At 48.0% G+C, this 27553-nt stretch overlaps 1 protein-coding gene across 1 annotated transcript in view; it reads left to right on the top strand.

Moving 5' to 3' along the window:
- The window catches only part of LOC140409452 (disintegrin and metalloproteinase domain-containing protein 12-like), a 422351-nt gene that overhangs the window by 375676 nt on the left and 19122 nt on the right, over positions 1-27553 (top strand). Inside the window, exons 4-5 of the mRNA XM_072497884.1 lie at positions 4051-4116; positions 16359-16430. Coding sequence (XP_072353985.1) covers positions 4051-4116; positions 16359-16430 — 138 coding nt within the window. The remainder of the gene's footprint in view (positions 1-4050; positions 4117-16358; positions 16431-27553) is intronic.

Raw genomic sequence — 27553 nt, forward strand, 5'->3', positions numbered from 1 at the left:
CATAGCTAACTTCTCTAATCTAACCTCATAGCCAACCTCTCTAATCTAACCTCATATCCAACCTCTCTAATCTAACCCCATAGCCAACCTCTCTAATCTAACCTCATAGCCAACATCTCTAATCTAACCTAATAGCCAACCTCTCTAATCTAACCTCATAGCCAACCTCTCTAATCTAACCTCATAACCAACCTCTCTAATCTAACCTGATGGCCAACCTGTCTAATCAACCTCACACCCAACCTCTCTAAACTAACCTCATAGCCAACCTCTCTAATATAACTTCATATCCAACCTCTCTAATCTAGCCTCATAACCAACCCCTCTAATCTAAACTCATAGCCAACCCCTCTAATCTAGCCTCATAGCCAACCTCTCTAATCTAACCTCATAGCCAACCTCTCTAATCTAACCTCATAGCCAACCTCTCTAATCTAACCTCATAGCCAACCTCTCTAATCTAACTTCATAGCCAACCCTTCTAATCTAACCTCATAGCCAACCTCTCTCATCAAACCTCATAGCCAACCTCTCCAATCTAACTTCATAGCCAACCTCTCTAATCTATCCTCATAGCCAACCTCTCTAAACTAACCTCATAGCCAACTTCTGTAATCTAACCTCCTAGCCAACCTCTCTAATCTATCCTCATAGCCAACCTCTCTAAACTAACCTCATAGCCAACCTCTCTAATCTAACCTCATAGCCAACCTCTCTAATCTAACCCCATAGCCAACCTCTCTAATCTAACCTCATAGCCAGCCTCTCTAATCTAACCTCATAGCCAACCTCTTTAATCTAATCTCATCGCCAAACCCTCTAATCTAACCTCATAGCCAACCAGTCAAATCTAACCTCATAGCCAACCTCTCATAATTAACCGAATGGCCAGCCTCTCTATTCTAACCTAACAGCCAACCTCTCTAAACTAACCTCATAACCATCCTCTCGAATCGAACCTCATAGCCAACCTCTTTAATCTAATCTCATCGCCAAACCCTCTAATCTAACCTCATAGCCAACCTCTCATAATTAACCTAATGGCCAGCCTCTCTAATCCAACCTCATAGCCAACCTCTCTAATCTAACCTCATAGCCAACCTCTCTATTCTAACCTAACAGCCAACCTCTCTAAACTAACCTCATAACCATCCTCTCGAATCGAACCGCATTGCATACCTTTCTAACCTAACCTTCTAGCCAACCTCTCTAATCTAACCTCATAGCCCATCTATCTAATCTAACCTCATAGCCAACCTCACCAATCTAACCTCATAGCCAACCTCTCTAATCTGACCTCAGGGCCAACCTCTCTAATTTAACCTCATAGCTAACCTCTCTAATCTAACCTCATAGCCAACATCTCTAATCCAATCTTATTGCTAACCTCTCTAATCTAAACTCATAGCCAACCTCTCTAATCTGACCTCAGGGCCAACCTCTCTAATCTAAACTCATAGCCAACCTCTCTAATCTAACCTCATAGCTAACTTCTCTAATCTAACCTCATAGCCAACCTCTCTAATCTAACCTCATATCCAACCTCTCTAATCTAACCCCATAGCCAACCTCTCTAATCTAACCTCATAGCCAACCTCTCTAATCTACCCTCAGAGACAGCCTCTCTAATCTAACCTCATAGCCAACCTCTCTAATCTAACCTCATAGCCAACCTCTCTTATCTAACCTAATGGCCAGCCTCTCTAATCCAATCTCATAGCCAACCACCCAAATCTAACCTCATAGCCAACCTCTCTAATCCAACCTCATAGCCAACCTCCCTAATCTAACCTCATAGCCAACATTTCTAATCTAACCTCATAGCCAACCTGTCTAATCTAACCTCATAGCCAACCTCTCTAATCTAACCTCATAGCCAACCTCTCTAATCCAACCTCATAGCCAACCTGTCTAATCTAACCTCACACCCAGCCTCTCTAATCTAACCTCATAGCCAACCTCTCTAATCTAACCTCATAGCCAATCTCTCTAATCTAACCTCATAGCCAACCTCTCTAATCTAACCTCATAGCCAACATCTCTAATCTAACCTCATACCCAACCTCTCTAATCTAACCTCATAGCCAACCTCTCTAATCTAACCTCATAGCCAACCTCTCTAATCTAACCTCATAGCCAACCTCTCTAATCTAACCTCATAGCCAACCTCTCTGAACTAACCTAATAGCCAACCTCTCTATTCTAACCTCATAGCCAACCTCTCTAATCTGATCTCAGGGCCAACCTCTCTAATCTAACCTCATAGCTAACCTCTCTAATCTAACCTCCCAGCCAACCTCTCTATTCTAACATCATAGCCAACCTCTCTAATCTAACCTCATAGCCAACCTCTCTAATCTAACCTCATATCTAACCTCCCTCGGGGCAGCACGGTAGCCTTGTGGATAGCACAATTGCTTCACAGCTCCAGGGTCCCAGGTTCGATTCTGGCTTGGGTCACTGTCTGTGCGGAGTCTGCACATCCTCCCCGTGTCTGCGTGGGTTTCCTCCGGGTGCTCCCGTTTCCTCCTACTGTCCAGAAATGTGCAGGTTAGGTGGATTGGCCATGATAAATTGCACTTAGTGTCCATAAATTGCCCTGAGTGTTGGGTGGCGTTACTGGGTTATGGAGATAGGGTGGCAGTGTTGACCTTGGGTAGGGTGCTCTTTCCAAGAGCCGGTGCAGACTCGATAGGCTGAATGGCCTCCTGAAACGTCTCCAATCTAACCTCATAGCCAACCTCTCTAATCTATCTTCATAACCAACCTCTCTAATCTAACCTCATAACCTAAATTCCTTATCCCTGGAACCCGTCTTGTAAAACTCTCCCACACCCTCTCCACCATGTTCAGATCCTTCCTGTGGTTTGGGGCCCAGAACCATGCACAATATTCCAGCTGAGGTTTCACTAGTGTCTTGTATAAGGTCAGCAGAAACCCCTTGCCATTGTACTCTATGTCCCTATTAATAAAGTCCTAGGTACGATATGTTTTATTAATTGCTCTCTCCTCTTGTCCTTCCACCTTCAATGATCGATGCACATTTACACCCAAGTCCCTCTGCTCCTGCACCCCTTTGTAAATTCTACCCCCAATTTTACTTTGTTCATGTTTTCTCTGCCAAAATGCATCACCTCACATTCTCCCCATTGAACTTCACCTGCCACCTGCAAAACTTGACTATATTCCAAACTGTCCTCCCACAGTTTACAATACTTCCAGGTTTTGTCGCATCCATCAAGCTTCAGATCATCAGGAAACACAAGTATCTCAATGCCGACCCCTGGGGAGCATCTTTACAAATCTTCCTCCAGCCTGAAAATTATCCACTGATCATTACTCTCTGCTTCCTATTATTCAGCAATTTTGTATCTATGTCCTGACGTCCCTTTCATTCCAGAAGCTGTAACCTTTCTTGCAAGTCTGTTGTGTGGCACTATATCAAATGCCTTCTGAAAGTCCATATACATCACATCAATAGCATTATGCTCATTGGCCCTTCCTGTTACCTCCTCAAAGAACTCCAGCAAGTCAGTTAAGCACACTTCCTCTTTTAGAAATCCCTGTTTGTTCTTCCTAATCAACCCTCATTTTTCCATGTGACTACTAATTCTATCCCGAATAATTGTTTCTGGAAGCTTCCCCACCACTGAACTTAACCTGGCTCCTTTTTCTTACCTCACTGAAGTTGTCTTCCCGGCAGCTAATTATTTTTACCCTTCATTGTTCCTTGTCCTTTTCTAATGTCAGGCAAAATCACAGGATCCAATTGTCATTGTCCCATAAATCTTCTCCCACTGGGCATTGGAACCATTAGATCCACCTCATTTCCAAGAACTAAGGTCAGCAATGTCCCTCAAACCCACCCCCCACAACCGCACGTCCCCCCCCTCCCCCAATGCTTGTGAATCAATGACACAGGGACAGGACATATTTGTATGAAATTAAAAGGTAGTTAAGGCCCTGTGACTTGGTTTATGATTGGCCTCCATGCAACCATGTCCATGATATAGTTTGTCCTCGAACTGAATGAGCTTTTCTCTTTTCTAGGTGAAAAGGAATTTGCAGCTGGAGCCAAGACATCTCGAATTGGTGCTTGTGTCAGACAATAGACTGGTGCGTGTATTGACTGAACATGTTGAAAACGAATGGTTGAGGCCTCACACAGAACAAATAACTGCAGATTAGGTGTTGTAAACATTAGTTTTTCAAAGGCTGAAAGGTTCAAAGGAAGACTGGATGAATGAGGTTACAAAACCCTTGTTTGTTGACAAGCAAAGTGTAAGTTACTCCAAGCTTTTTTGGGGGGGCGGGTTCAATCAACATGAGTCATGATTTTTTTTACTGCAAATTTACTCTAAGATCACATATTGCCTCTTGAGATTTTCCTGTCAGCAGAAGATATAGGAGGACATTTTCCTATTAAGAAATAGGCCGAGATTTCTCTGTCAGAAGAAATAGGACGAGATTTCTCTGTCAGAAGAAATAGGCCGAGATTTCCCTGTCAGAAGATATAGGCCGAGATTTCTCTGTCAGAAGAAATAGGCCAAGATTTCTCTGTCAGAAGATGTAGGCCGAGATTTCTCTGTCAGAAGATGTAGGTTAAGATTTTCCTGTCAGAAGAAACAGGCCGAGATTTCTCTGTCAGAAGAAATAGGCTGAGATTTCTCTGTCAGAAGATGTAGGCTGAGATTTTCCTGTCAGAAGTAACAGGCCGAGATTTCTCTGTCAGAAGAAGTAGGCCGAGATTTCCCTGTCAGAAGAAATAGGCGGAGATTTCCCTGTCAGAAGAAATAGGCCGAGATTTCCCTGTCAGAAGAAATAGGACGAGATTTCTCTGTCAGAAGAAACAGGCCGAGATTTCTCTGTCAGATGAAATAGGCCAAGATTTCTCTGCCAGAAGATGTAGGCTGAGATTTCCCTGTCAGAAGAAATAGGCCGAGATTTCTCTGTCAGAAGAAATAGGCCGAGATTTCTCTGTCAGAAGAAATAGGCCGAGATTTCCCTGTCAGAAGAAATAGGCCGAGATTTCCCTGTCAGAAGAAATAGGCCGAGATTTCTCTGTCAGATGATATAGGCGGAGGTTTCTCTGTCAGAAGATATAGGCGGAGATTTCCCTGTCAGAAGAAATAGGCCGAGATTTCTCTGTCAGAAGAAATAGGACGAGATTTCCCTGTCAGAAGAAATAGGCCGAGATTTCCCTGTCAGAAGAAATAGGCGGAGATTTCCCTGTCAGAAGAAATAGGCCGAGATTTCTCTGTCAAAAGAAATAGGATGAGATTTCCCTGTCAGAAGAAATAGGCCGAGATTTCCCTGTCAGAAGAAATAGGCCGAGATTTCCCTGTCAGAAGAAATAGGCCGAGATTTCTCTGTCAGACGATATAGGCGGAGGTTTCTCTGTCAGAAGATATAGGCGGAGATTTCCCTGTCAGAAGAAATAGGCCGAGATTTCTCTGTCAGAAGAAATAGGACGAGATTTCCCTGTCAGAAGAAATAGGCCGAGATTTCCCTGTCAGAAGAAATAGGCCGAGATTTCCCTGTCAGAAGAAATAGGCCGAGATTTCTCTGTCAGACGATATAGAGGGAGATTTCTCTGTCAGAAGATATAGGCGGAGATTTCCCTGTCAGAAGAAATAGGCCGAGATTTCTCTGTCAGAAGAAATAGGCCGAGATTTCTCTGTCAGAAGAAATAGGACGAGATTTCTCTGCCAGAAGAAATAGGACGAGATTTCCCTGTTGATGCGACCATCAATTCACTCGAGATGAAGAGTTGAAGTGAACAGTGGCTTTAATCAGCACTCGACTGCTCTGCACTGAGAGCCGCCTGCAGGGCAGCAGCTCTATATACCTCCCCTCAAGGGGGCGGAGCCAGGGGCAGAGCCCACAAGGGCACCAACATGATACAAAGCAGTTGATGCACTATCAATTACGACGAGCCGAGAGTAGAGGGTAATCGAGGCTTTATTAAGCAGAGATGTGTAGCCTCCTGCAGCTGCTGCCGAAATGGCTGCAGCTCGGTGAGCACACACATTTATACTCTGCCTACTGGGCGGAGCCAGCAGGCAGGAATCTACCCCCGTACCTGTAGTACAGGAGCCTTACCGTATTACCTCTCGTATGTGATATATACAACAGTGGTGACTACCACAGTAGTGTAATACAATACAATGGTCCATAGGTGGAGCCCACAAGGGCAACAACATAGTACAATGCAATACAGTGGTGAATGGCTGTCCTAATACATTCACCACACCTGTCAGAAGAAATAGGCTGAGATTTTGCTGTCAGAAACGTCGGCCGAGATTTCAGTAAACATGGGCTGAAGAATCCACTGAGATGTGGAGGCGGGGGTGGGGACGAGGCCTGGGGAGGGGTGGGGAAGGGGGAGACAGGGGGTGGCAGGTGTTGGTAGTGGGGAACACATTGGCTCTGAGTTCACGATTGAGCATGTCAACTCGAGTGGACAGGCCTCCATCATGTCTCTCAGTCTGAGGAGTGCAGCTGGCATCCCTTCCTGATGGTCCCTACTTTTAATACTCCAGCAACTGAGGCATGACTGAGCCCAGAGGCTCGTCAATCTGACTGGGACTCAACCGTTTTCTGGCAGCATTCTCCTGGGTGTAAGCACCCTGACATGTCCCTGCCTCTGCCTGCTGTGACTCACAGAGAGTGGGGTGCACACCAACGCGTGACCCTGAGGCCTTTCTAGCACCAAATCTCACAGAGGGATGTGTTTCTGTGCTGGTGGAGGGTGTGGGTGAAAGTGTGGCACTTCTTCAGTGTCTGAGACGTCATCCTCGCTGGTGTCAGAGGTGTCCTGGATCTGGCTGGTGGAGGCTGCTTCCCTGATGTGTCTGCAGGAGAATGGAACTTTCATTAATGCTTGGCAGGGGCCTTCAGATACAGGATTCACATCGGCATGGGGTGATGGATTTTTAAAAAATTGTCTTGGGCTTTGGGCGTCGCTGGCTGGGTCAGCATTTGTCCATCCCTAACTGCCCTTGAACTGAGTGGCCAATTTCAGAGGCGGGCAGTTAAGAGCCAATCCCATCGCTGTGTGTGTCTGGAGTCACATGGAAGCCAGACCGGGCAAGGACGGCAGATTTCCTTTCCTGAAGGGCATTAGTGAACCAGATGGGTTTTTAAGACAATCAGCAAAGGTTTCATGATCATAATGATACTTTTAATTCAAAAATAAAAAGGGCAATTTAGTGTGGCCCATCCACCATGCTTGCAGATCTTTGGGTTGTGGGGTGAGACCCACACAGACACGGGGAGAACGTGCAGACTCCGCACAGACAGTGACCCAAGCTGGGAATCGAACCTGAGGCCCTGGAGCTGTGAAGCAACTGTGCTTACCAATATGCTACCATGCTCCCTTCTACTAGTGGAGTGCCTCAGGCCTGGGCTACAATTATTGACAATATATATTGATGACCTGGACCAGGGAGGTGAATGTTCTATTGCTAACTTTGCAGATGACACAAAAATAGGTGGAAAAGCCAGTGGTGAGGATGACACAGGGTCGACAGCGGGATATAGACTGTTATTGTTTAATTGTCCACCACCATTCACGGCTGGATGTGGCAGGCTGCAGAGCTTAGATCTGGTGTGTTTGTTATCGGCCCAGTTCCTTCTGTATATTGCTGCTGATGCTGTTTCGCTGCAAGCTGTCCTGTGTTATAGCTGCACCAGGTTGACACCTCATTGCTGGTATTGCTCCTGACATGCTCTCCTGCACGCTTCACTGAACCAAAGCTTAGTAGTAATGGTAGATTGGGGGATATTCCAGGACATGGGTTTGATAACTTTGTGTGCTTCTTGTCCGAGCATACCCGGATTCCCTTGGATACGGGGATTCCCGTACCAGCCTCCTCCTCATAGCTTACATTTCAGGCAGCACGGTAGCACAGCGGTTAGCACAATTGCTTCAAAGCTCCAGGGTCCCAGGTTTGATTCCCGCTTGGGTCTCTGTCTATGCGGAGTCTGCACGTTCTCCCCGTGTCTGCGTGGGTTTCCTCCGGGTGCTCCGGGTTTCCTCCCACAAGTCCCGAAAGACGTGCTGTTAGGTGAATTGGACATTCTGAATTCTCCCTCTGTGTACCCGAACAAGTGCCGAAGTGTGGCGACTGATGTAGGTGCGGTTTCAAAACCTGTGTATTGAGTCAGCTTCCACGTGGGGATATTCTCTGTGGCTCAGCTCAGTACAAAGAGGAACAAACACGACAACCTGGACAAGATGGCTATTTAATCAAGCTTGTTACGTGTACATGGAGAACAGACTGGATATTGGCCAAGACCTGTTCTACCGACCAAAGACCAGAACACAGTACTTCTACTACATTCAAAAATCAATAGCCCACCCCACTTGGACGCGATCCAATCCCTGAAGCTGCTACTTTTAAACTTATCCAATAGAATTGCAAGCAGCACATTATTGATTCACATCCTGACAGCTGTGCACAATCCCAGCAGCCTGTGTACAATCCCAGCAGCATGTGCACAATCCCAGCAGCCTGTGCACAATCCCAGCAGCCTGTGCACAATCCCAGCAGCCTGTGCACAATCCCAGCAGCCTGTGTACAATCCCAGCAGCCTGTGTACAATCCCAGCAGCCTGTGCACAATCCCAGCAGCCTGTGCACAATCCCAGCAGCCTGTTTACAACCCCAGCTGCCTGTGCACAATCCCAGCAGCCGATGTACAATCCCAGCAGCCTGTGTACAATCCCAGCAGCCTGTGTACAACCCCAACTGCCTGTGCACAATCCCAGCAGCCGGTGTACAATCCCAGCAGCCTGTGTACAATCCCAGCAGCCTGTGTACAATCCCAGCAGCCTGTGCTGACTGTGAGAAACAGAACAACAGAACCAGCACCCTGAATTGTTTCCCAGATACAGGGGGCGGGATTCTCCGCCCCGCCGCGCCACTTTTCAGCCTCGACCCGCCGGTGTGATTCTCCATCCCGCCGGCCGGTCAATGGGGTTTCCCATTGTGGGGCAGCCCCACGCCGTCGGGAAACCCCCGGGCGCCGGCAAAACGGAGACTCCCGCCGGCGAAGAATCCCGCCTAGGGTGTCACAAGTACTGTCCTTTTGGTCAAGTGAGCTATCCTAAATCCCATTTGATTACTGATTACTGCTATGTCCTAAAAATACATGTTTAATGGTTAATAATGATTACTCAGTCCTATAATTAATCTCAATTCTTAGCAAAAGATCTCATGTAAAACTACTCTAGTGGCACGCTAACAATTCAGTTTTAAGAGGTATCATCGCTGAACCACCCTTCAGCGACTGGGGGATTTTCACAGTAACTTCATTGTAGTGTTAGTGTCAGCCTACTTGTGACAATAAAGGTTATTATTATTATTATTAATGAGGTCAGGAGCTGAGTGACCCTGGTGGAACCCAAACTGAGTGTCCGTGAGCCGGTTATTGCTGAGTAAGTGCTGCTTCATAGCTCTGTTGATGACTCCTTCCATCACTTTGCTGATGATGGAGAGCAGACTGATGGGACGATAATTGGCTGGGTTGGATTTATCCTGTTTCTTGTGTACAGGACACACCTGGGCAATTTTCCACATTGCCGGGGAGATGCCAGTGTTGTAGCTGGACTGGAACAGCTTGGCTGGGGGTGCAGCAAGTTCTGGAGCACAAGTCTTCAGTATTATTGCCAGGACATTGTCAGGGCCCAGAGCCTTTGCAGTGTCCAGTGTCTTCAGCCGTTTCCTGATATCACGTGGAGTGAATCGTATTGGCTGAAGACGGATGTCTGTGATGCTGGGGCCCTCCGGAGGAGACCGAGACGGATCATCCACTCGGCACTCCCGGCTGAAGATTGCGAATGCCTCAACCTTGTCTTTTGCACACATGTGCTGGGCTCCTCCATCATTGAGGATGGGGATATTTGTGGAGCCTCCTCCTCCAGTGAGTTGTTCAATTGTCCATCACCATTGACAGCTGGATGTGGCAGCATGGCAGAGCTTAGATCTGGTGCGTGCATTGTGGAATCGCTTAGCTCTGTCTGGTACTTGCTGCTTCTGCGTTTGTCACACACGTTGTCCTGTGTTGTAGCTTCACAAGGGCGACACCTCATTTTTCGGTCTGCCTGATGTTGCTCCTGGCATGCTCTCCTGCACTCTTCATTGAACCAGGGTTGATCCCCTGGCTGGGTGGTAATGGTGGAGTGGGGGATATGCCGGGCCATGAGGTTACAGATTGTGGTGATTACAATTCTGCTGCTGCTGATGGCCCACAGTGGCTCGTGGATGTCCAGTCTTGAGTTGCTAGATCTGTTCGAAGTCTGTCCCATTTAGCACGGTGCTAGTGCCACACAACACGATGGAGGGCTTCCTCAATGTGAAGACGGGACTTTGTCTCCACAAGGACCATGCAGTGGTCACTTAGATTGGATTGGATTGGATTTGTTTATTGTCACGTGTACCGAGGTACAGTGAAAAGTATTTTTCTGCGAGCAGCTCAACAGATCATTAAGTACATGGGAAGAAAAGGGAATAAAAGAAAATACATAATAGGGCAACACAAGGTACACAATGTAACTACATAACACCGGCATCGGATGAAGCATACAGGGTGTAGTGTTAATGAAATCAGTCCATAAGAGGGTCATTTAGGAGTCTGGTGACAGTGGGGAAGAAGCTGTTTTTGAGTCTGTTCGTGCGTGTTCTCAGACTTCTGTATCTCCTGCCCGATGGAAGAAGTTGGAAGAGTGAGTAAGCTGGGTGGGAGGATCTTTGATTATACTGCCCGCTTTCCCCAGGCAGTGAGAGTTGTAGATAAGAACATAAGTCCATAAGAACTAGGAGCAGGAGTAGGCCATCTGGCCCTTCGAGTCTGCTCCGCCATTCAATGAGATCATGGCTGAACTTAATAGAATTTACAGTGCAGAAGGAGGTCATTCGGCCCATCGAGTCTGCATCGGCTCTTGGAAAGAGCACCCTACCCAAGTCCAGACCTCCACACTATCCCCACAACCCAGCAACCCCACCCAACGCTTAAGGGCAATTTTGGACACTAAGGACAATTTAACATGGCCAATCCACCTAACCTGCACATCTTTGGACTGTGGGAGGAAACCGGAGCACCCGGAGGAAACCCACGCACACACGGGGAGGATGTGCAGACTCCGCACAGACTGACCCAAGCTGGGAATCGAACCTGGGACCCTGGAGCTGTGAAGCAATTGTGCTAACCACCATGCTACCGTGCTGCCCACTGTTGTGGACTCATCTCCACTTTCCCGCCCGAACACTATAACCCTTGATCTCTTTATTCTTCAAAAACTATCTATCTTTATCTTGAAAACATTTAATGAAGGAGCCTCTACTGCTTCACTGGGCAGCGAATTCCATAGATTCACAACCCTTTGGGTGAAGAAGTTCCTCCTAAACTCAGTCCTAAATCTACTTCCCCTTATTTTGAGGCTATGCCCCCTAGTTCTGCTTTCACCCGCCAGTGGAAACACTTCCCCACATCTATCCTATCTATTCCCTTCATAATTTTATATGTTTCTATAAGATCCCCCCCCAACCCCCCCTCCCGCCCCCCCCCCCCCCGCATCCTTCTGAATTCCAATGAGTACAGTCCCAGTCTACTCAATCTCTCCTCCAACCCCCTCAACTCTGGGATTAACCTAGTGAATCTCCTCTGCACACCCTCCAGTGCCAGTACATCCTTTCTCAGGTAATGAGACCAAAACTGAACACAATACTCCAGGTGTAGTCTCACTAACCCCGTATACAATTGCAGCATAACCTCCCTAGTCTTAAACTCCATCCCTCTAGCAATGAAGGACAACATTCCATTTGCCTTCTTAATCACCTGCTGCACCTGTAAACCAACTTTTTGTGACTCATGCACTTGCACACCCAGGTCCCTCTGCACAGCAGCATGTTGGAATATTTTATCATTTCAATAATAATTCTGTTATTCCTACCAAAATGGATAACCTCACATTTGTCAACATTGTATTCCGTCAGCCAGACCCTAGCCTATTCACTCAAACTATACAAATTCTTCTGCAGACTTCCAGTATCCTCTGCACTTTTTGCTTTGCCACTCATCTGAGTGTCATCTGCAAACTTGGAGACATTGCACTTAGTCCCCAACTCCAAATCATCTATGTAAATTGTGAAGAATTGTGGGACCAACACTGATCCCTGAGGGACACCATTAGCTACTGATTGCCAACCAGAGAAACACCCATTAATCCCCACTCTTTGCTTTCTATTAATTAACCAATCCTCTATCCATGCTACTACTTTCCCCTTAATGCCATGCATCTTTATCTTATGCAGCAACCTTTTGTGTGGCACCTTGTCAAAAGCTTTCTGGAAATCCAGATATACCACATCAATTGGCTCTGGGTTATCTACTGCACTGGTAATGTCCTCAAAAAATTCCACTAAATTAGTTAGGCACGACCTGCCCTTTATGAACCCATCATGTGTCTGTCCAATGGGACAATTTCCATCCAGATGCCTCGCTATTTCTTCTTTGAAGATAGATTCCAGCATCTTCCCTACTACCGAAGTTAAGCTCACTGGCCTATAATTACCAGCTTTCTGCAACCTCCTTTTTTAAACAGTGGTGTCACGTTTGCTAATTTCCAATCCGTCGGGACCACACCAGAGTCGAGTGAATTTTGGTAAATTATCACGAGTGCATTTGCAATTTCCCTTACCACCTCTTTTAGCACTCTGGGATGCATTCCATCAGGGCCAGGAGACTTGTCTACCTTTAGCCCCAAATTTAGCTTGCCCATCACTACCTCCTTGGTGATAACAATCCTCTCAAGGTCCTCACCTGTCATAGCCTCATTTCCATCAGTCACTGGCAAGTTATTTGTGTCTTCCACTGTGAAGACCGACCCAAAATACCTGTTCAGTTCCTCATCCAGTTCCTCAACTCCCATTATTAAATCTCCCTTCTCATCCTCTAAAGGACCAATAGTTACCTTAGCCACTCTTTTTTGTTTTATATATTTGCAGAAACTTTTACTATCTGTTTTTATATTTTGAGCAAGTTTACTCTCATAATCTATCTTACTCTTCTTTATAGTTTTTTTAGTAGGTTTCTGTTGCCACCTAAAGATTTCCCAGTCCTCTAGTCTCCCACTAAACTTTGCCACTTTGTATGCTTTTTCCTTCAATTTGATACTCTCACGTATTTCCTGAGATGGCCACGTTCGATTTTCCCTCTTTCTACCATCCTTCCTTTTTGTTGGTATAAACTTTTGCTGAGCACTGTGAAAAATCGCTTGGAAGGTTCTCCACTGTTCCTCAACTGATTCACCATCAAGTCTTTGCTCCCAGTCTCCCTTAGCTAGCTCTTCTCTCATCCCATTGTAATCTCCTTTGTTTAAGCACAAAACACTAGTGTTTGATTTTATCTTCTCACCCTCCATCTGTATTTTAAATTCCACCATATTGTGATCGCTCCTTCCGAGAGGATCCCTAACGATGAGATCATTCATCAATCCTATCTCATTACACAGGACCAGGTCTAGGATCGCTTGTTCCCTCGTAGTTTACATTACATACTGTTCCAGGAAAATATCGTGGATATATTCTATAAACTCCTCCTCAAGGCTGCCTTGACTGACCTGATTAAATCAATCGACATGTAGATTAAAATCCCTCATGATAACTGCTGTACCATTTCTACATGCATCAGTTATTTCTTTGTTTATTGCCTGCCCCACCATAATGTTTCTATTTGGTGGCCGATAGACTATTCCTATCAGTGACTTTTCCGCCTTACTATTCCTGATTTCCACTCAAATGGATTCAACGTTATCCTCCATAGCACCGATGTCATCCCTCACTACTGCCCGGATGTCATCCTTAAATAACAGAGCTACACCACCTCCCTTACCATTCACTCTGTCCTTCCGAAAAGTTTGATACCCTCGGATATTTAACTCCCAGTCGTGACCATCCTTTAACCATGTTTCAGTAATGGCCACTAAATCATAGTCATTCATGATGATTTGCGCCATCAACTCATTTACCTTATTCGGAATACTACGAGCATTCAGGTAAAGTATCATTATGTTGGCTTTTACACCTCCACTTTGAATCTTAACACCTTTATCAGTAAAATCTCTGAAGTTATTTTTCCTTTTAACCTCTCCTAATTTTCCTTATCATTGAACCCATATCTTCATGTAATAACCTGCTGCTTCACTTTCCATTCATGTTTTTACTTCCCATTTTATTCCTTTTAGTATTCCTGGTCCTATTCACTGAGCTCCCCTCAGTCACTGTACCTTGTACTGTCGCCCTTTTTGATTTTTGACTATGGCTTCTCTGCCTTACACTTTCCCCCTTACTGCCTTTTGTTTCTGTCCCTGTTTTACTACCTTCCAACTTCCTGCATCGGTTCCCATCCCCCTGCCACATTAATTTAAACTAACGGAGTCAATGGATGGGAGGCAGGTTTGTGTGATGGAGTGGGCGGTGTTCACGACTCTCTGAAGTTTCTTGCGGTCCTGAGCCGAGCAGTTGCCATACCAGGCTGTGATGCAGCCTGATAGGATGCTTTCTATGGTGCATCTGTAAAAGTTGGTAAGAGTCAGTGTGGACATGCCGAAATTCCTTAGTTTCCTGAGGAAGTCTAGGTGCTGTTGTGCTTTCTTGGTGGTAGCGTTGACGTGGATGGACCAGGACAGATTTTTGGTGATGTGTACCCCTAGGAATTTGAAACTGCTAACCATCTCCACCTCGGCCCCGTTGATGCTGACAGGGGTGTGTACAGTACTTTGCTTCCTGAAGTCAATGACCAGCTCTTTAGTTTTGCTGGCATTGAGGGAGAGATTGTTGTCGCTACACCACTCCACTAGGTTCTCTATCTCCCTCCTGTATTCTGACTCGTCGTTATTTCTTTGAGAAGCGCCATGGCGTTGGCGTAGTTCGGGGAGTCCTGGATCAGCGGAAACATGTTGGAGCTCAACCTTGAGTACAGGATCTGTATCTTCTGAGCCTCCGGAACAGGGGTGGTCGCTGAATTGATGTACGCCTCGAAGCAAGCTAGCCAGGAATTAAAGTCCTTTTTGGCAGCGCTTGATTGCGGATCCAGCTGCAGGCGATCTGGTTTGATTCAGAGATCCATCTTTTAGAGAATCTTAGAGCAATAAATTGAAACACGATCAATTGAACAAAGACTAGAGTTGGATACAACTGAGGCTTTTTGCTCTAAGATGTGTGGCCTCCCACAGCAGCTGGCGAAATGGCTGCTGAATGGAGGATACACATATTTATACTCCGCCTACTGGGCGGAGCCAGCAGGCAGGGACGACCGGCGAACCTGTAGTACAGGTCCTACCTTACATCACCTAATACAGGTGCAACAGTGGTTTACCACATTGACTTGACCCCCTCCCCGTGCAGCTGGATCCTCGACTTCCTCACCAACAGACCGCAATCTGTCAGGATAGGCAACAGCACCTCCTCCACAATAGTCCTCAACACCGGAGCCCCACAAGGATGTGTGCTCTGTCCTCTACTGTACTCCCTATACACACGATTGTGTGGCAAGAATTAATCTATGAGTCTGCGGATGATACGACTGTGGTGGGTCTTATCTCAAACAACGATGAATCAGACTACAAGAGGGAGATAAATCACTTGGTTGCATGGTGTACCGAAAACAATCTCTCTCTAAATGTCGGAAAGCCAAGGAACTGATCATCGACATCAGGAAGCGCAGCGCGACACACACTCCCGTCTGCATCAATGGCCCCGAAGTGGAGATGTTCGGTAGCTTTAAGTTCCTGGGGTCACCATCATCAACAGTCTGTCCTGGTCCACTCACGTTGATGCAACAGTCTCTACTTCCTACGGAAGCTAAAGAAATTTGGCATGTCTGCATCGACTCTCACAAACTTCTACAGATGTGCCAGAGAGAGCATCCTATCCACTGCATCACAACCTGGTATGGCAACTGCTCGGCCCAAGATCGCAAGAATCTGCAGTGTGATGAACTCAGCTCAACGCATCACACAAGCTTGCCACCCTCATATTTGATTCTGTATACACCTCCCGCTGCCTCAGGAAGGCAGACAGCATTATTTCCACCTCCAGACCCTTCCATCAGGCAGAAGGTACAGAAGTCTGAAGACCCGCACATCTACTATGTACGTACTGTGTACGTTCCCTCGGCCACAGAAAAATACTTTTCACTGTACTTCGGTACATGTGACAATAAAACAAATCAAATCAAACCATTTAGCGTTAAGGAAATTTTAGAAAATTCATGGCAGGGTGTGTGGGATCATGGGAGTGTGGATAGAGTTATGTTGCTCATTGACTCATCATAAATCATTTGGTTTGATTTCAGTATCAGCATCTGGCGAGTGACCGAGGTGCTGTGGTGAGGCGATTGATTAACATTGCAAATACGATGGACTTGGTGAGTACAGCGATTGTGTTGGCAATCGAGTTCAACTTTCCTTTCCATATCGCTTTGAAAACTCCCCCACTCCTTGCCAGGTCAGAATGAAAATGACATTAATGTAGTGCTGTGGGCATCGCAATGCTCCAAATATCTGGCATCAGATTTTCACACTCAGCTCAACAGAAAATTGCCAATAATCTCAGCCTAAATTGAAATATATCTGTGTTCTGTTCCCTCTCTACAATTACAGTGCTCACACTCTGAATGTGGATAACTTTCTCATTACTCATAGTAGGGAAGTTATTTTGGCGTTCCCATGTGCTACTTCCTACTTTCACTCAGAATCACTCTCAGCTGCCTCAGCACCTTTTCACAGCCTCAAGATCTCCTTTTTTCATTATTCGTTCCTTCCCAGTGTGCTCTGCCTTCCTTTCCCGCGGTGGCATATTTTCCTCCTCCTGTTTTTCTCCGTCTCCCTGTCCCCCGTTGTCATCAGAACTAGGAGCAGGAGTCGGCCATCTGGCCCCTGGAGCCTGCTCCGCCATTCAATGAGATCATGGCTGATCTTTTGTGGACTCAGCTCCACTTTCCCTCCCGCTCACCGTAGCCCTGAATTCCTGTACTGTTCACAAACCTACCTATCTTTGCCTTAAAAGCATTCAACGAGGTAGTCACAACTGCTTCACTGGGCAGACAATTCCATAGATTCACAACTCTTTGGGTGAAGAAGTTCCTCCTCAAATCAGTCCTAAATCTACTTCCCCTTATTTTGAGGCTTTGCCCCCGAGTTCTATATTCACCCGCCCGTGGAAACAACCCCCCTGCTTCTATCCTATCTATTCCCTCCATAATTTTATATGTTTCTATAAGATCACCCTCATTCTTCTAAATTCCAATGAGTACAGTCCCAGTCTACTCAACCTCTCCTCGTAATCCAACCCCCTCAACTCCGGAATCAACCTAGTGAATCTCCTCTGCACACCCTCCAGTGCCAGTACGTCCTTTCTCAGGTAAGGAGACGAAAGCTGTACACAGTATTCCAGGTGTGGCCTCACCAGCACCCTATACAGACGCAACATAACCTCCCTGCTTTTAAATTCCATCCCTCTAGCAATGAAGGACAAAATTCCATTTGCCTTCCTAATTACCCGCTGCACCTGCAAACCAACTTTTTGCAATTCATGCACAAGGACCCCAGGTCCCTCTGCACAGCAGCATGCTGCAATTTTTTACCATTTAAATAATCATCCATTTTGCTGTTATTCCCACCAAAATGGATGATCACATTTATCAACATTGAACCCCATCTGCCAGACCCTTGCCCCCTCACTTAAACTATCTATGTCCCTCTGCAGACTTTGTGTCCGATGCAAACTTTGCTCTACCACTCAGCTTAGTGTCATCTGCAAACTTTGACACATTACATTTGGTCCACAACTTCAGATCATCTATGTAAATTGTAAACAATTGCAGATGCAACACTGATCCCTGAGGGACACCACTAGCTACTGATCGCCAACCAGAAAAACACCCATTTATCCCCACTCTTTGCTTTCTGTCAGTTAACCAATCCTTTATCCATAAGACCATATGACATGGAAGCAGAATTAGGCCACTCGGCCCATCGAGTCTGCTCCGCCATTCAATCATGGCTGATATTTTCTCATCCCCATTCTCCTGCCCTCTCCCCGTAACCCCTGATCCCCTTATTTTGTTTTAATGAAACATTTTATTGAGGTATTTTTGTTATGGTAACAACAAAATAAACAATACACATGAAACCATAAACAGAGTGCAAAAGCCGTTTCCCTTTCATACAGGTCCCACCCTTATTGACCCCTATTCTAACCAAAACTACTCCCCCCCCCCCCCACCCCCGTCTGCTGACGATTAATTTTCCGCAAAGAAGTCGACGAACGGTTGCCACCTCCGGGCGAACCCTAACAGTGACGCTCTCAGGGCGAACTTGATTTTCTCCAAACAGAGAAAGGTAGCCATGTCCGATCGCACGTCTCCAACTTCGGGGGCTTCCAGGACTTTCTCCTCCTGGATTCCCGGGTCTTCCGACACCCCGAAAATCACCACCTCTGGACTCAGCGTCATCCTTGTTTTTAAAACCTTGGACATGACATCTGCCAACCCCTGCCAAAATCCCCTAAGCTTCGGACATGTCCAGAACATGTGGACATGGTTCGCTGGTCCTCCCGCGCATTTTGCGCACCTGTCCTCCACCCCAAAGAATCTGCTCATCCGGGCCACTGTCATGTGAGCCCGGTGAACAACCTTAAATTGTATCAGGCTGAGCCTGGCACAAGTTGCGGACGCGTTGACTCGACTCAAAGCGTCTGCCCATAATCCATCCTCTATCTCTCCTCCCAGCTCTTCCTCCCACTTGCGCTTCGGCTCCTCGGTCTGCATCTCCTCTGACCCCATAAGTTCTTTGTAAATGTCCGAGATGCTTCCTTCCCCTACCCACCCTCTGGAAACTACCCTGTCCTGAATCCCCCTTAGCGGTAGGAGCGGGAAGATTGACACCTGTTTACGTAGGAAGTCCCGCACCTGCAGATACCTGAATTTATTCCCCCTCGCCTCCCAAACTTTTCCTCCAGCGCCCTCATACTCGGAAAGCTCCCCTCTATAAACATATCCCCCGTCCTCTCAATCCCTGCTCTCCGCCATATCCAGAACCCCCCGGGGCAAACCGGTGGTTATCACAGATTGGGGCCCAGATCAATGCTCCCACATGCCGCCTCCACTGGCCCCAAACTCTCAGGACCGCCACCACCACGGGGCCGGTGGAGTACCGCGCCGGCGGGAGCGGCAGAGGCGCAGTTACCAACGCCCCCAGACTGGTGCCCTTGCATGAAGCCACCTCCATACGCACCCACGCAAACCCCTCCCCCACCACCCACTTCCTGATCGTGGCTATATTCGCCGCCCCGTAATAGTTACTAAAATGTGGCAGCGCCAGCCCGTCCTCTCCCCGACTCTGCTCAAGCATTACCTTCCTTACTCGCGGGGTCTTGCCCGCCCAGACAAAGCCCGTGATCACTTTGTTGACCCGCTTAAAAAAGGACCCCGGAATAAAGATGGGGGGGACACTGAAATACAAAAAGGAATCACGGGGGACCGTCATTTTCACCGTTTGCACCCTCCTGGCCAGAGACAACGGAAGCGCGTCCCATCTCCGAAAATCGTCCTTCATTTGGCCCACTAGTCGGGCCAGATTCAATTTATGCAGCCGGTCCCATTCCTGCGCCACTTGGATGCCCAGGTACCTAAAGCTTCCCTTTACTAACCTAAACGGCAGCCCCCCGCAATCGCCTCTCCTGTCCCCTCGCCTGGACCGCAAACACCTTACTCTTTTCCCATATTTAGCTTATACCCCAAAAACCGGCCCAATTCCCCCAGAATCTTTATGATTTTTTCCATCCCCTCTATTGGGTCCGATACATACAGAAGCAGGTCGTCTGCATAGAGCGAGACTCTGTGCTCCACCCCCCCCCCCCCCCCCCCCCCCCGGACCAGCCCCTTGAGGCTCTCAGAGCAATTGCCAACGGCTCTATAGCCAGCAAAAAAAATAGTGGGAAGAGGGGGCATCCCTGTCTTGTCCCCGGTGCAATCTAAAATTGGCCGAAGTTGTCCTATTCGTCCGTACACTTGCCACAGGGGCCTGGTACAGCAACGTGACCCAGTCAATAAAGCCCCACCCAAATCCAAACTGCCCCAGTACCTCCCACAGATAATCCCATTCTACCCGATCAGAAGCCTTTTCTACACCATTGCGATCACTAACTCCACCTCCCTACCATCCGGGGGCATCATGATCACATTTAACAGCCTTCTTACATTGGCCACCAACTTTCTAAGCTGAACAAACCCCGTCTGGTCCTCCCCAATAACATCCGGAACACAATCATCAATCCTGGAGGACAAGATTTTGGCCAGCAACTTGGCATCCACATTCAACAGGGAGATTGGCCTGTAGGACCCACACAGGGTTCTTGTCCCGCTTCAGAATCAACAAAATCATTGCCTGTGACACCCCTCTTCCCCTTGCATCATTGAACATCCTCATCAACACCGGCCCCAATATCCCAGACAACCTTTATAAAACTCCACTGGGTATCCGTCCGGCCCCGGGGCCTTACCCGCCTGCATGGCCTTCAAGCCCTCCACGATCTCTTCCAGCACAATTGGGGCCCCCAGCCCTTCTACCCGCTCCCCGTCCACCGTTGGGAAATTCAGCCCCTCCAAGAAGCGCCTCATCCCCTTCGGCCCGTAGGGGGTTCCGACCTGTACAGCCTGCTGCAGAAATCGCCTTATTCACCCCTACTGAATCTCCAACCAGGTTCCCATCTCCGTCCTTTACTTTCCCTATCTCCCCAGCTGCCTCCCTCTTCCTAAGCTGCTGTGCAAGCATTCTGCTGGCCTTCTCTCCGTGCTCATAGAACGCCCCCCTCGCCTTTCTCAGCTGCTCCACCGCTCTCCCTGTGGTTAACAAGCCGAACTCCGCCTGTAGCCTCCGCCGTTCCCTCAGGAGCCCTGCCTCTGGGGTCTCCACATACCTCCTATCGATCTGTAGTATCTCCTTTACCAGTCGGTCCGTCTCTGCCCTGTCTACCTTCTCCCTATGGGCCCGTATCGAGATCTGCTCCCCTCTGACCACCGCCTTCAGTGATTCCCAGACCACCGCTGCTGAAATTTCCCCCGTGTCATTGACCTGCAGGTAGTTGTGAATACATTTCCTCAGCCGCTCGCACACCCCTTCATCAGCCAAAAGTCCCACATCTAACCTCCAGTGCGGGCGCTGGTTACTGTCTTTACTAACCTGCAGGTCAACCCAGTGTGGAGCATGGTCTGAGACTGTGATCGCCGAGTACCCCGTGCCCACCACCCCAGCCAGCAAGGCCCTTCTCAAAATAAAGAAATCAGTCCGGGAATACACTTTATGCACAGAACTCCTTCAGCCTCGGCTGCCCAAATCTGCATGGATCCACCCTCACACCCCCCCCCCCCCCATCAGCTCCATTAACTCTCTTAGTTCCTTTGCCATTGCTGGCACCCGACCCGTTTTCGAGCTTGACCGGCCTAAGCCAGGGTCAATAACTGTGTTGAAGACCCCTCCCATGACCAACCTGTGCGAGTCCAGGTCTGGTATCTTCCCCAGCATCCTCTTTATAAACTCCACATCATCCCAATTTGGCACATGCCCATTTACTAATTTCAGCTGCACCCCCTCCAGTTTCCCACTGACCATAATGTACCGACCTCCCACATCCAAGACTATTCCACCCGCCTCAAACACCACCCGCTTATTGATCAGGATCGCGACCCCTCTAGTCTTTGAATCTAGTCCCGAGTGAAAGAACTGACTGACCCAGCCTTTCCTCAATCTAATCTGGTCAGTTACTCTAAGTTGCGTTTCCTGCAACATTACCACGTCCGCCTTCAATCCCCTAAGATGCGCAAACACACGTGCCCTATTGACCGGCCCATTTAACCCTCGAACATTCCAGGCGATCAGCCTAGTTGGGGGGCTCATTGCTCCCTCCCCCCCTCCGCCGATCAGCCATCCCCTTTTTTAGGCCCGCCTCCAGCCCATGTTCCGTGCCTCCACCGGTCCATCCCCAGGCAGGCCCCGCCCCGACCTCCTATCTGGCCCTCAGCCCAAGTTCCTCCCTCGTCAGCATAACATTCCCCCCCCCCCCCCTAGCAACAACACCCTGTAAACCCAACCCTTTTCCTAAACCAAACATATGCACACCCCCCACTGTGCTTCCGAGAGCTAGATCACCCAGCTGGCTTGGTGGCCCCCCATCCCCGGTGCCAGATAGTCTCCCACCTATTGTTCCCTCCCCACCCTCCCCCCGCTCACAGAAACAAACTCCAGCATCATCAATCCCCACACATTTTCCCAACAGAAAAACACCAAGATCAAAACAAGCACCCCTCCATCCCCCAACAGTGCAAATGGAAACCTGAACTCGCTCAGCTCTACCGCTGGTTCCAAATCAATGCAAACGGCATCACAAACATCTTCCATGAAACGCAAAACGAGAAACTTTTTACAGAAACAGAGGAACAAAAAGAAAAAACAAAAACATGACCGTTGCAGCCAAGTTCGAAAGTTCTCAGTCCACCGCCCTTTCTTTTTCGCAAAGTCCAACGCGTCCTCAGGCGACTCGAAGTAGAAGTGCTGATCCTCATGCGTGACCCAGAGACGGGCTGGGTATAACAGTCCTAACTTCACCTTTTTCTTGAAAAGGATCGCCCTGATCGAGTTGAAGCCTGCCCTCCTCCTGGCCACCTCTACACTCAGGTCGTGGTAGACCCGCAGGATACTATTGTCCCACTTACAGCTCCGTGTCTGCTTGGCCCACTGTGGAATGCGCTCCTTATCCGAGAACCTGTGGAATCTCACCACCATTGCCCTCGGGGGGTCTCCCGTTCGCGGCTTCCTCGCGAGTGCTCTGTGAGCCCTATCCACCTCCAAGGGCCGGGTGAATGCCCCATCCCCCAGCAGCTTCACAAACATGTCTGCGATGTATGTCCCAGCGTCCGTTCCTTCGGAGTCTGGGAGTCCGACAATTCGTAGGTTCTGCCGGCGGGACCTATTCTCTAGGTCCTCCACCTTCTCCAGGAGCTTCTTCTGCTGGTCCCTCAGCATCCCCACCTCCAACTCCACCGCAGTTTGATGTTCCTCCTGCTCAGCCAGCACCTTCTCTACCTTCTGGATCGCCCGATCCTGGGCGTCCAGTCTCAGCTCCAACCGTTCAATCGACTCTTTTACCGGGTCCAAGCAGTCCCGTTCCTGCGTAGCAAAGCCCTCCTGAATAACTTGCATCAGCTGCTCCATAGGCTGCTGGGTCGACAAACCAGAGGTCCGACCCTCCGCGATGCTATCCCCTGTTGCAACTACAGCCCAAGTCGTCTCTTTCTTTTTGTTTCTGCCCTTACGAACACTTCTAGTCCTTCTCTCCATGCACCGGAGTGGGAATTCAGTAGAGAATTGCCACTAACATCCGTTTTACAATTCAAGTCTGTTAGCAAATCGGGGGATAAGGTCCAAAAGTCCGACCAGAGCGGGAGCCACCAAATGTGCGCCTTACTCCTTCATAGCCCACACCAGAATTCCCCTGATCCCCTTATTCATCAAGAACCTATCTATCTCTGTCTTAAAGACACTCAGTGATTTGGCCTCCACAGCCTTCTGCGGCAAAGAGTTCCACAGATTCACCACCCTCTGGCTGAAGAAATCACTCCTCATCTCTGTTTTAAAGGATCGTCCCTTCAGTCTGAGATGGTGTCCTCTGGTTCTAGTTTTTCCAACAAGTGGAAACATCCTCTCCACGTCCCCTCTATCCAGGCCTCGCAGTATCCTGTAAGTTTCAATAAAACCCCCCCTCGTCCTTCTAAACTCCAATGAGTACAGACCCAGAGTCCTCAACCGTTCCTCATACAACAAGCTCTTCATTCCAGGGACCATTCTTGTGAACCTCCTCTGGACCCTTTCCAAGACCAGCACATCCTTCCTTAGATACGGGGCCCAAAACTGCTCACAATACTCCAAATGGGGTCTGACCAGAGCCTTATACAGCCTCAGAAGTACATCCCTGGTCCTGTATTCTAGCCCTTTCAACATGCCCTCACGTGGGCAGTACGGTAGCACAGTGGTTACCACTGTTGCTTCACAGATCCAGGGTCCCACGTTCGATTCCAGGCTTGGGTCACTGTCTGTGTGGAGTCTGCACGTTCTCCCCGTGTCTGCGTGGGTTTCCTCCGGGCGCTCCGGTTTCCTCCCACAAGTCCCGAAAGACGTGCTGTTAGGTAATTTGGACATTCTGAATTTTCCTCTGTGTACCCGAACAGGCGCCGGAATGTGGCGACTAGGGGCTTTTCACAGTAAATTCATTGCAGTGTTAATGTGAGCCTACTTGTGACAATAAAGATTATTATTAAGATTATTATTATTATGAATGCTAACATTGCATTTGCCTTCCTAACGGGCGAATGAACCTGCACGTTAACCTTAAGAGAATCGTGAACAAGGACTCCCAAGTCCCTTTGTGCTTCTGATTTCCTCAGCATTTCCCCATTCAGAAAATAGTCAATGCCTAAATTCCTCCTTCCAAAGTACAGAGCCTCACACTTTTCCACATTCTATTCCATCTGCCACTTCATTGCCCACTCTCCTAGCCTGTCCAAGTCCTTCTGCAGCCCCCTTGCTTCCTCAATACTACCTGTCCCTCTACAGATCTTTGTATCATCTGCAAACTGAGCAACAGTGTCTTCAGTTCCTTCTTCCAGAACATTAATGTATATTGTGAAAAGTTGTGGTTCCAGGACAGACCCCTGAGGCACACCACTAGTCACCGGCTGCCATCCTGAAAAAGACCCCTTTATCCCCACTCTCTGCCTTCTGCCAGTCAGCCAATCCTCTATCCATGCCAGGACCTTACCCTTAACACCATGGGCTCTTAACTTATTTAACAGTCTCATATGTGGCACCTTGTCAAAGGCCTTCTGGAAATCTAAATAAATGACATCCACTGGTTCTCCTTTGTCTAACTTCCTTGTTATCTCCTCAAAGAACTCTAACAGATTTGTCAGACATGACCTCCCTTTGAAAAAGCCGTGCTGACTCAGTCCTATTTTACCGTGCACTTCCAAGTACTTTGCTATCTCATCTTTAATAACAGTTTCTAAAATCTTACCAATGACCGAAGTCAGGCTAACCGGCCTATAATTTCCCGTCTTCTGCCTCCCTCCCTTCTTAAACAGGAGTGTTACGTTAGCCACTTTCCATCCTTGAGGGACCCTTCCTGCTCCAGTGATTCCTTAAAGATCATCATTAATACCTCCACAATCTCCTCAGCTATCTCTTTTAGGATCCTGGGGTGAAGTCCATCCGGTCCAGGTGACTTATCCACCTTCAGACCTTTCAGTTTCCCCAGAACCTTCTCCTTATTAATGGTCACTGCACTCACCACCTCTGCCCCCTGGTTCTCCTGGAGCTCTAGCATCCCACTGGTGTCTTCCACCGTGAAGAATGATGCAAAGTAACTATTCAGTTCCTCTGCCATTTCTTTGTTTCCTATTATTACTTCTCCAGCCACATTTTCCAGTGGTCCAATGTTTATTTCTGCTTCTCTCTTGCCTTTTATATATTGAAAAAAACTCTTCGTATCTTCCTTTATATTACTAGCTAGCTTGCACTCATATTTCATCTTCTCCCCCCCCCTTATTGCTTTTTTAGTTGTCCTCTGCTCGCTTTTAAAGGCTTCCCAATCCTCTGGCTTCCCACTAATCCTCGCCACGTTGTTTGCTTTTTCTTTAGCCTTTATGCTGTCCTTGACATCCCTTGTCAGCCATGGATGCCTTCTCCTCCCCTTAGCATGTTTCCTCTTCCTTGGGATGAATTTCTGTTGTGCCTCCCGAATAACCCCCAAAACTCCTGCCATTGCTGTTCCACTGTCTTCCCTGCGAGGCTCCTTTTCCAATCAACTCTGGCCAGCTCCTCCCTCATGTCTTTGTAGTTACCCTTATTTAATTGTAATACCGTTACATCTGATTCCAGCTTCGCCCTCTCAAACTGCAGGGTAAATTCTATCATATTGTGGTCACTGCTCCCTAAGGGTTCCTTCACCTTAAGGTCCCTAATCAAGTCTGCCTCATTACACATCACCAAATCCAGAATTGCCTGTTCCCTAGTAGGCTCTGTCACAAGCTGCTCCCAAAAAAATATCTCTTAGACATTCCACAAGTCCATTTCTTGGGATCGACTACTAACCTGATTTTCCCAGTCCACCTGCATATTGAAGTCCCCCATGATTATTGTAATATTGCCTTTTTTACATGCCTTTTCTATCTCCTGATTTATTTTCTGCCCCCAAATCCTTACTACTGCTAGGGGGCCTGTACATAACTCCCGTCAGGGTCATGTTACCTTTGCGATTCCTCAACTCTACCCACAGAGATTCTACACCTTCTGATCCTCTCTCGCTCCTTGCTATCGATTTAACTTCATTCTTTACTCACAATGCAACCCCGCCCCCTTTGCCCATCTGCCTTTCGATAGGACACATATCCTTGTATATTTGGATCCCAGCCCTGATCCCCTTGCAGCCACGTCTCTGTGATGCCCACAACATCGTACCGGCCAATTTCAATGTGCGCAACAAGCTCATTTACCTTGTTCCGTACACTGCGCGCATTTAGGTACAACACCCTCAATCCTGCATTGGCCACCTCCCCTTTTCCACTCTCCTCAGTCACTGTACCCTGTACTGTGGCCCTTTTTGATTTTTGACTATGGCTTCTCTGCCTTTCACTTTCTCCGTGACTGCTTTTTGTTTCGAGGGGCGGTAACCTCCCATAAGGCTCATCTGGATAGAACTTGGGGGACTGAGGTGGCAGTGACAGATGGCTGCGGTTTTGGAGGTGAATCGCCAGCATTCAGATAACCCGGTCCCTGAGTTACTCGGAAGCAGCTGAAAATGCAGTTCGATCTGCTGTCCACGGGGAAGGCGCTGGACCAGCTGCGGTGCACAAGGGGAGTGGTTTATGGGTATGGGGAGAAGACAGGCCGTCTTCTCGCTCATCTGCTGAGGCGGTCGGCTTTCAGGGAGATTCTGCCGATCAGAGACTCGAATGGTAGCTTGGTTTGCACCCCGAGAGAGGTCAATGCAGCACACTGGGCTAAATTGCTGGCTTTTAAAGCAGGCCGAGCAGGCCAGCAGCGCGGTTCGATTCCCGTACCAGCCTCCCCGAACAGGCGCCGGAATGTGGCGACTAGGGGCTTTTCACAGTAACTTCATTTGAAGCCTACTTGTGACAATAAGCGATTTTCATTTCATTTTTCATTTCATTTGAGACATTTTATCGGGATTCTTTGGCTTGAGGGCATTGCCCAGTGCAAGAAAGCACGCCTCCATCTCCCTCATTTTGAAGAAGGATAAAGACCCAATGGTATGTGGATCACAGAGGCCCATTTCCCTTTTGAACAGGGGCACCAGGCTCCTGGCCAAGGTGCTGACACTGAGATTGGAGGCATGTGCCCCGGAGGTAATTGTAGAGGACCAGGCAGGTTTTGTCAAGGGGCAACAATTATCTGCTAATATACGGAGAGTGGTGAA

The sequence above is a fragment of the Scyliorhinus torazame genome, chromosome 3, assembly GCF_047496885.1.
Source record: "Scyliorhinus torazame isolate Kashiwa2021f chromosome 3, sScyTor2.1, whole genome shotgun sequence".
In the NCBI taxonomy this organism is placed as follows: Eukaryota; Metazoa; Chordata; class Chondrichthyes; order Carcharhiniformes; family Scyliorhinidae; genus Scyliorhinus; species Scyliorhinus torazame.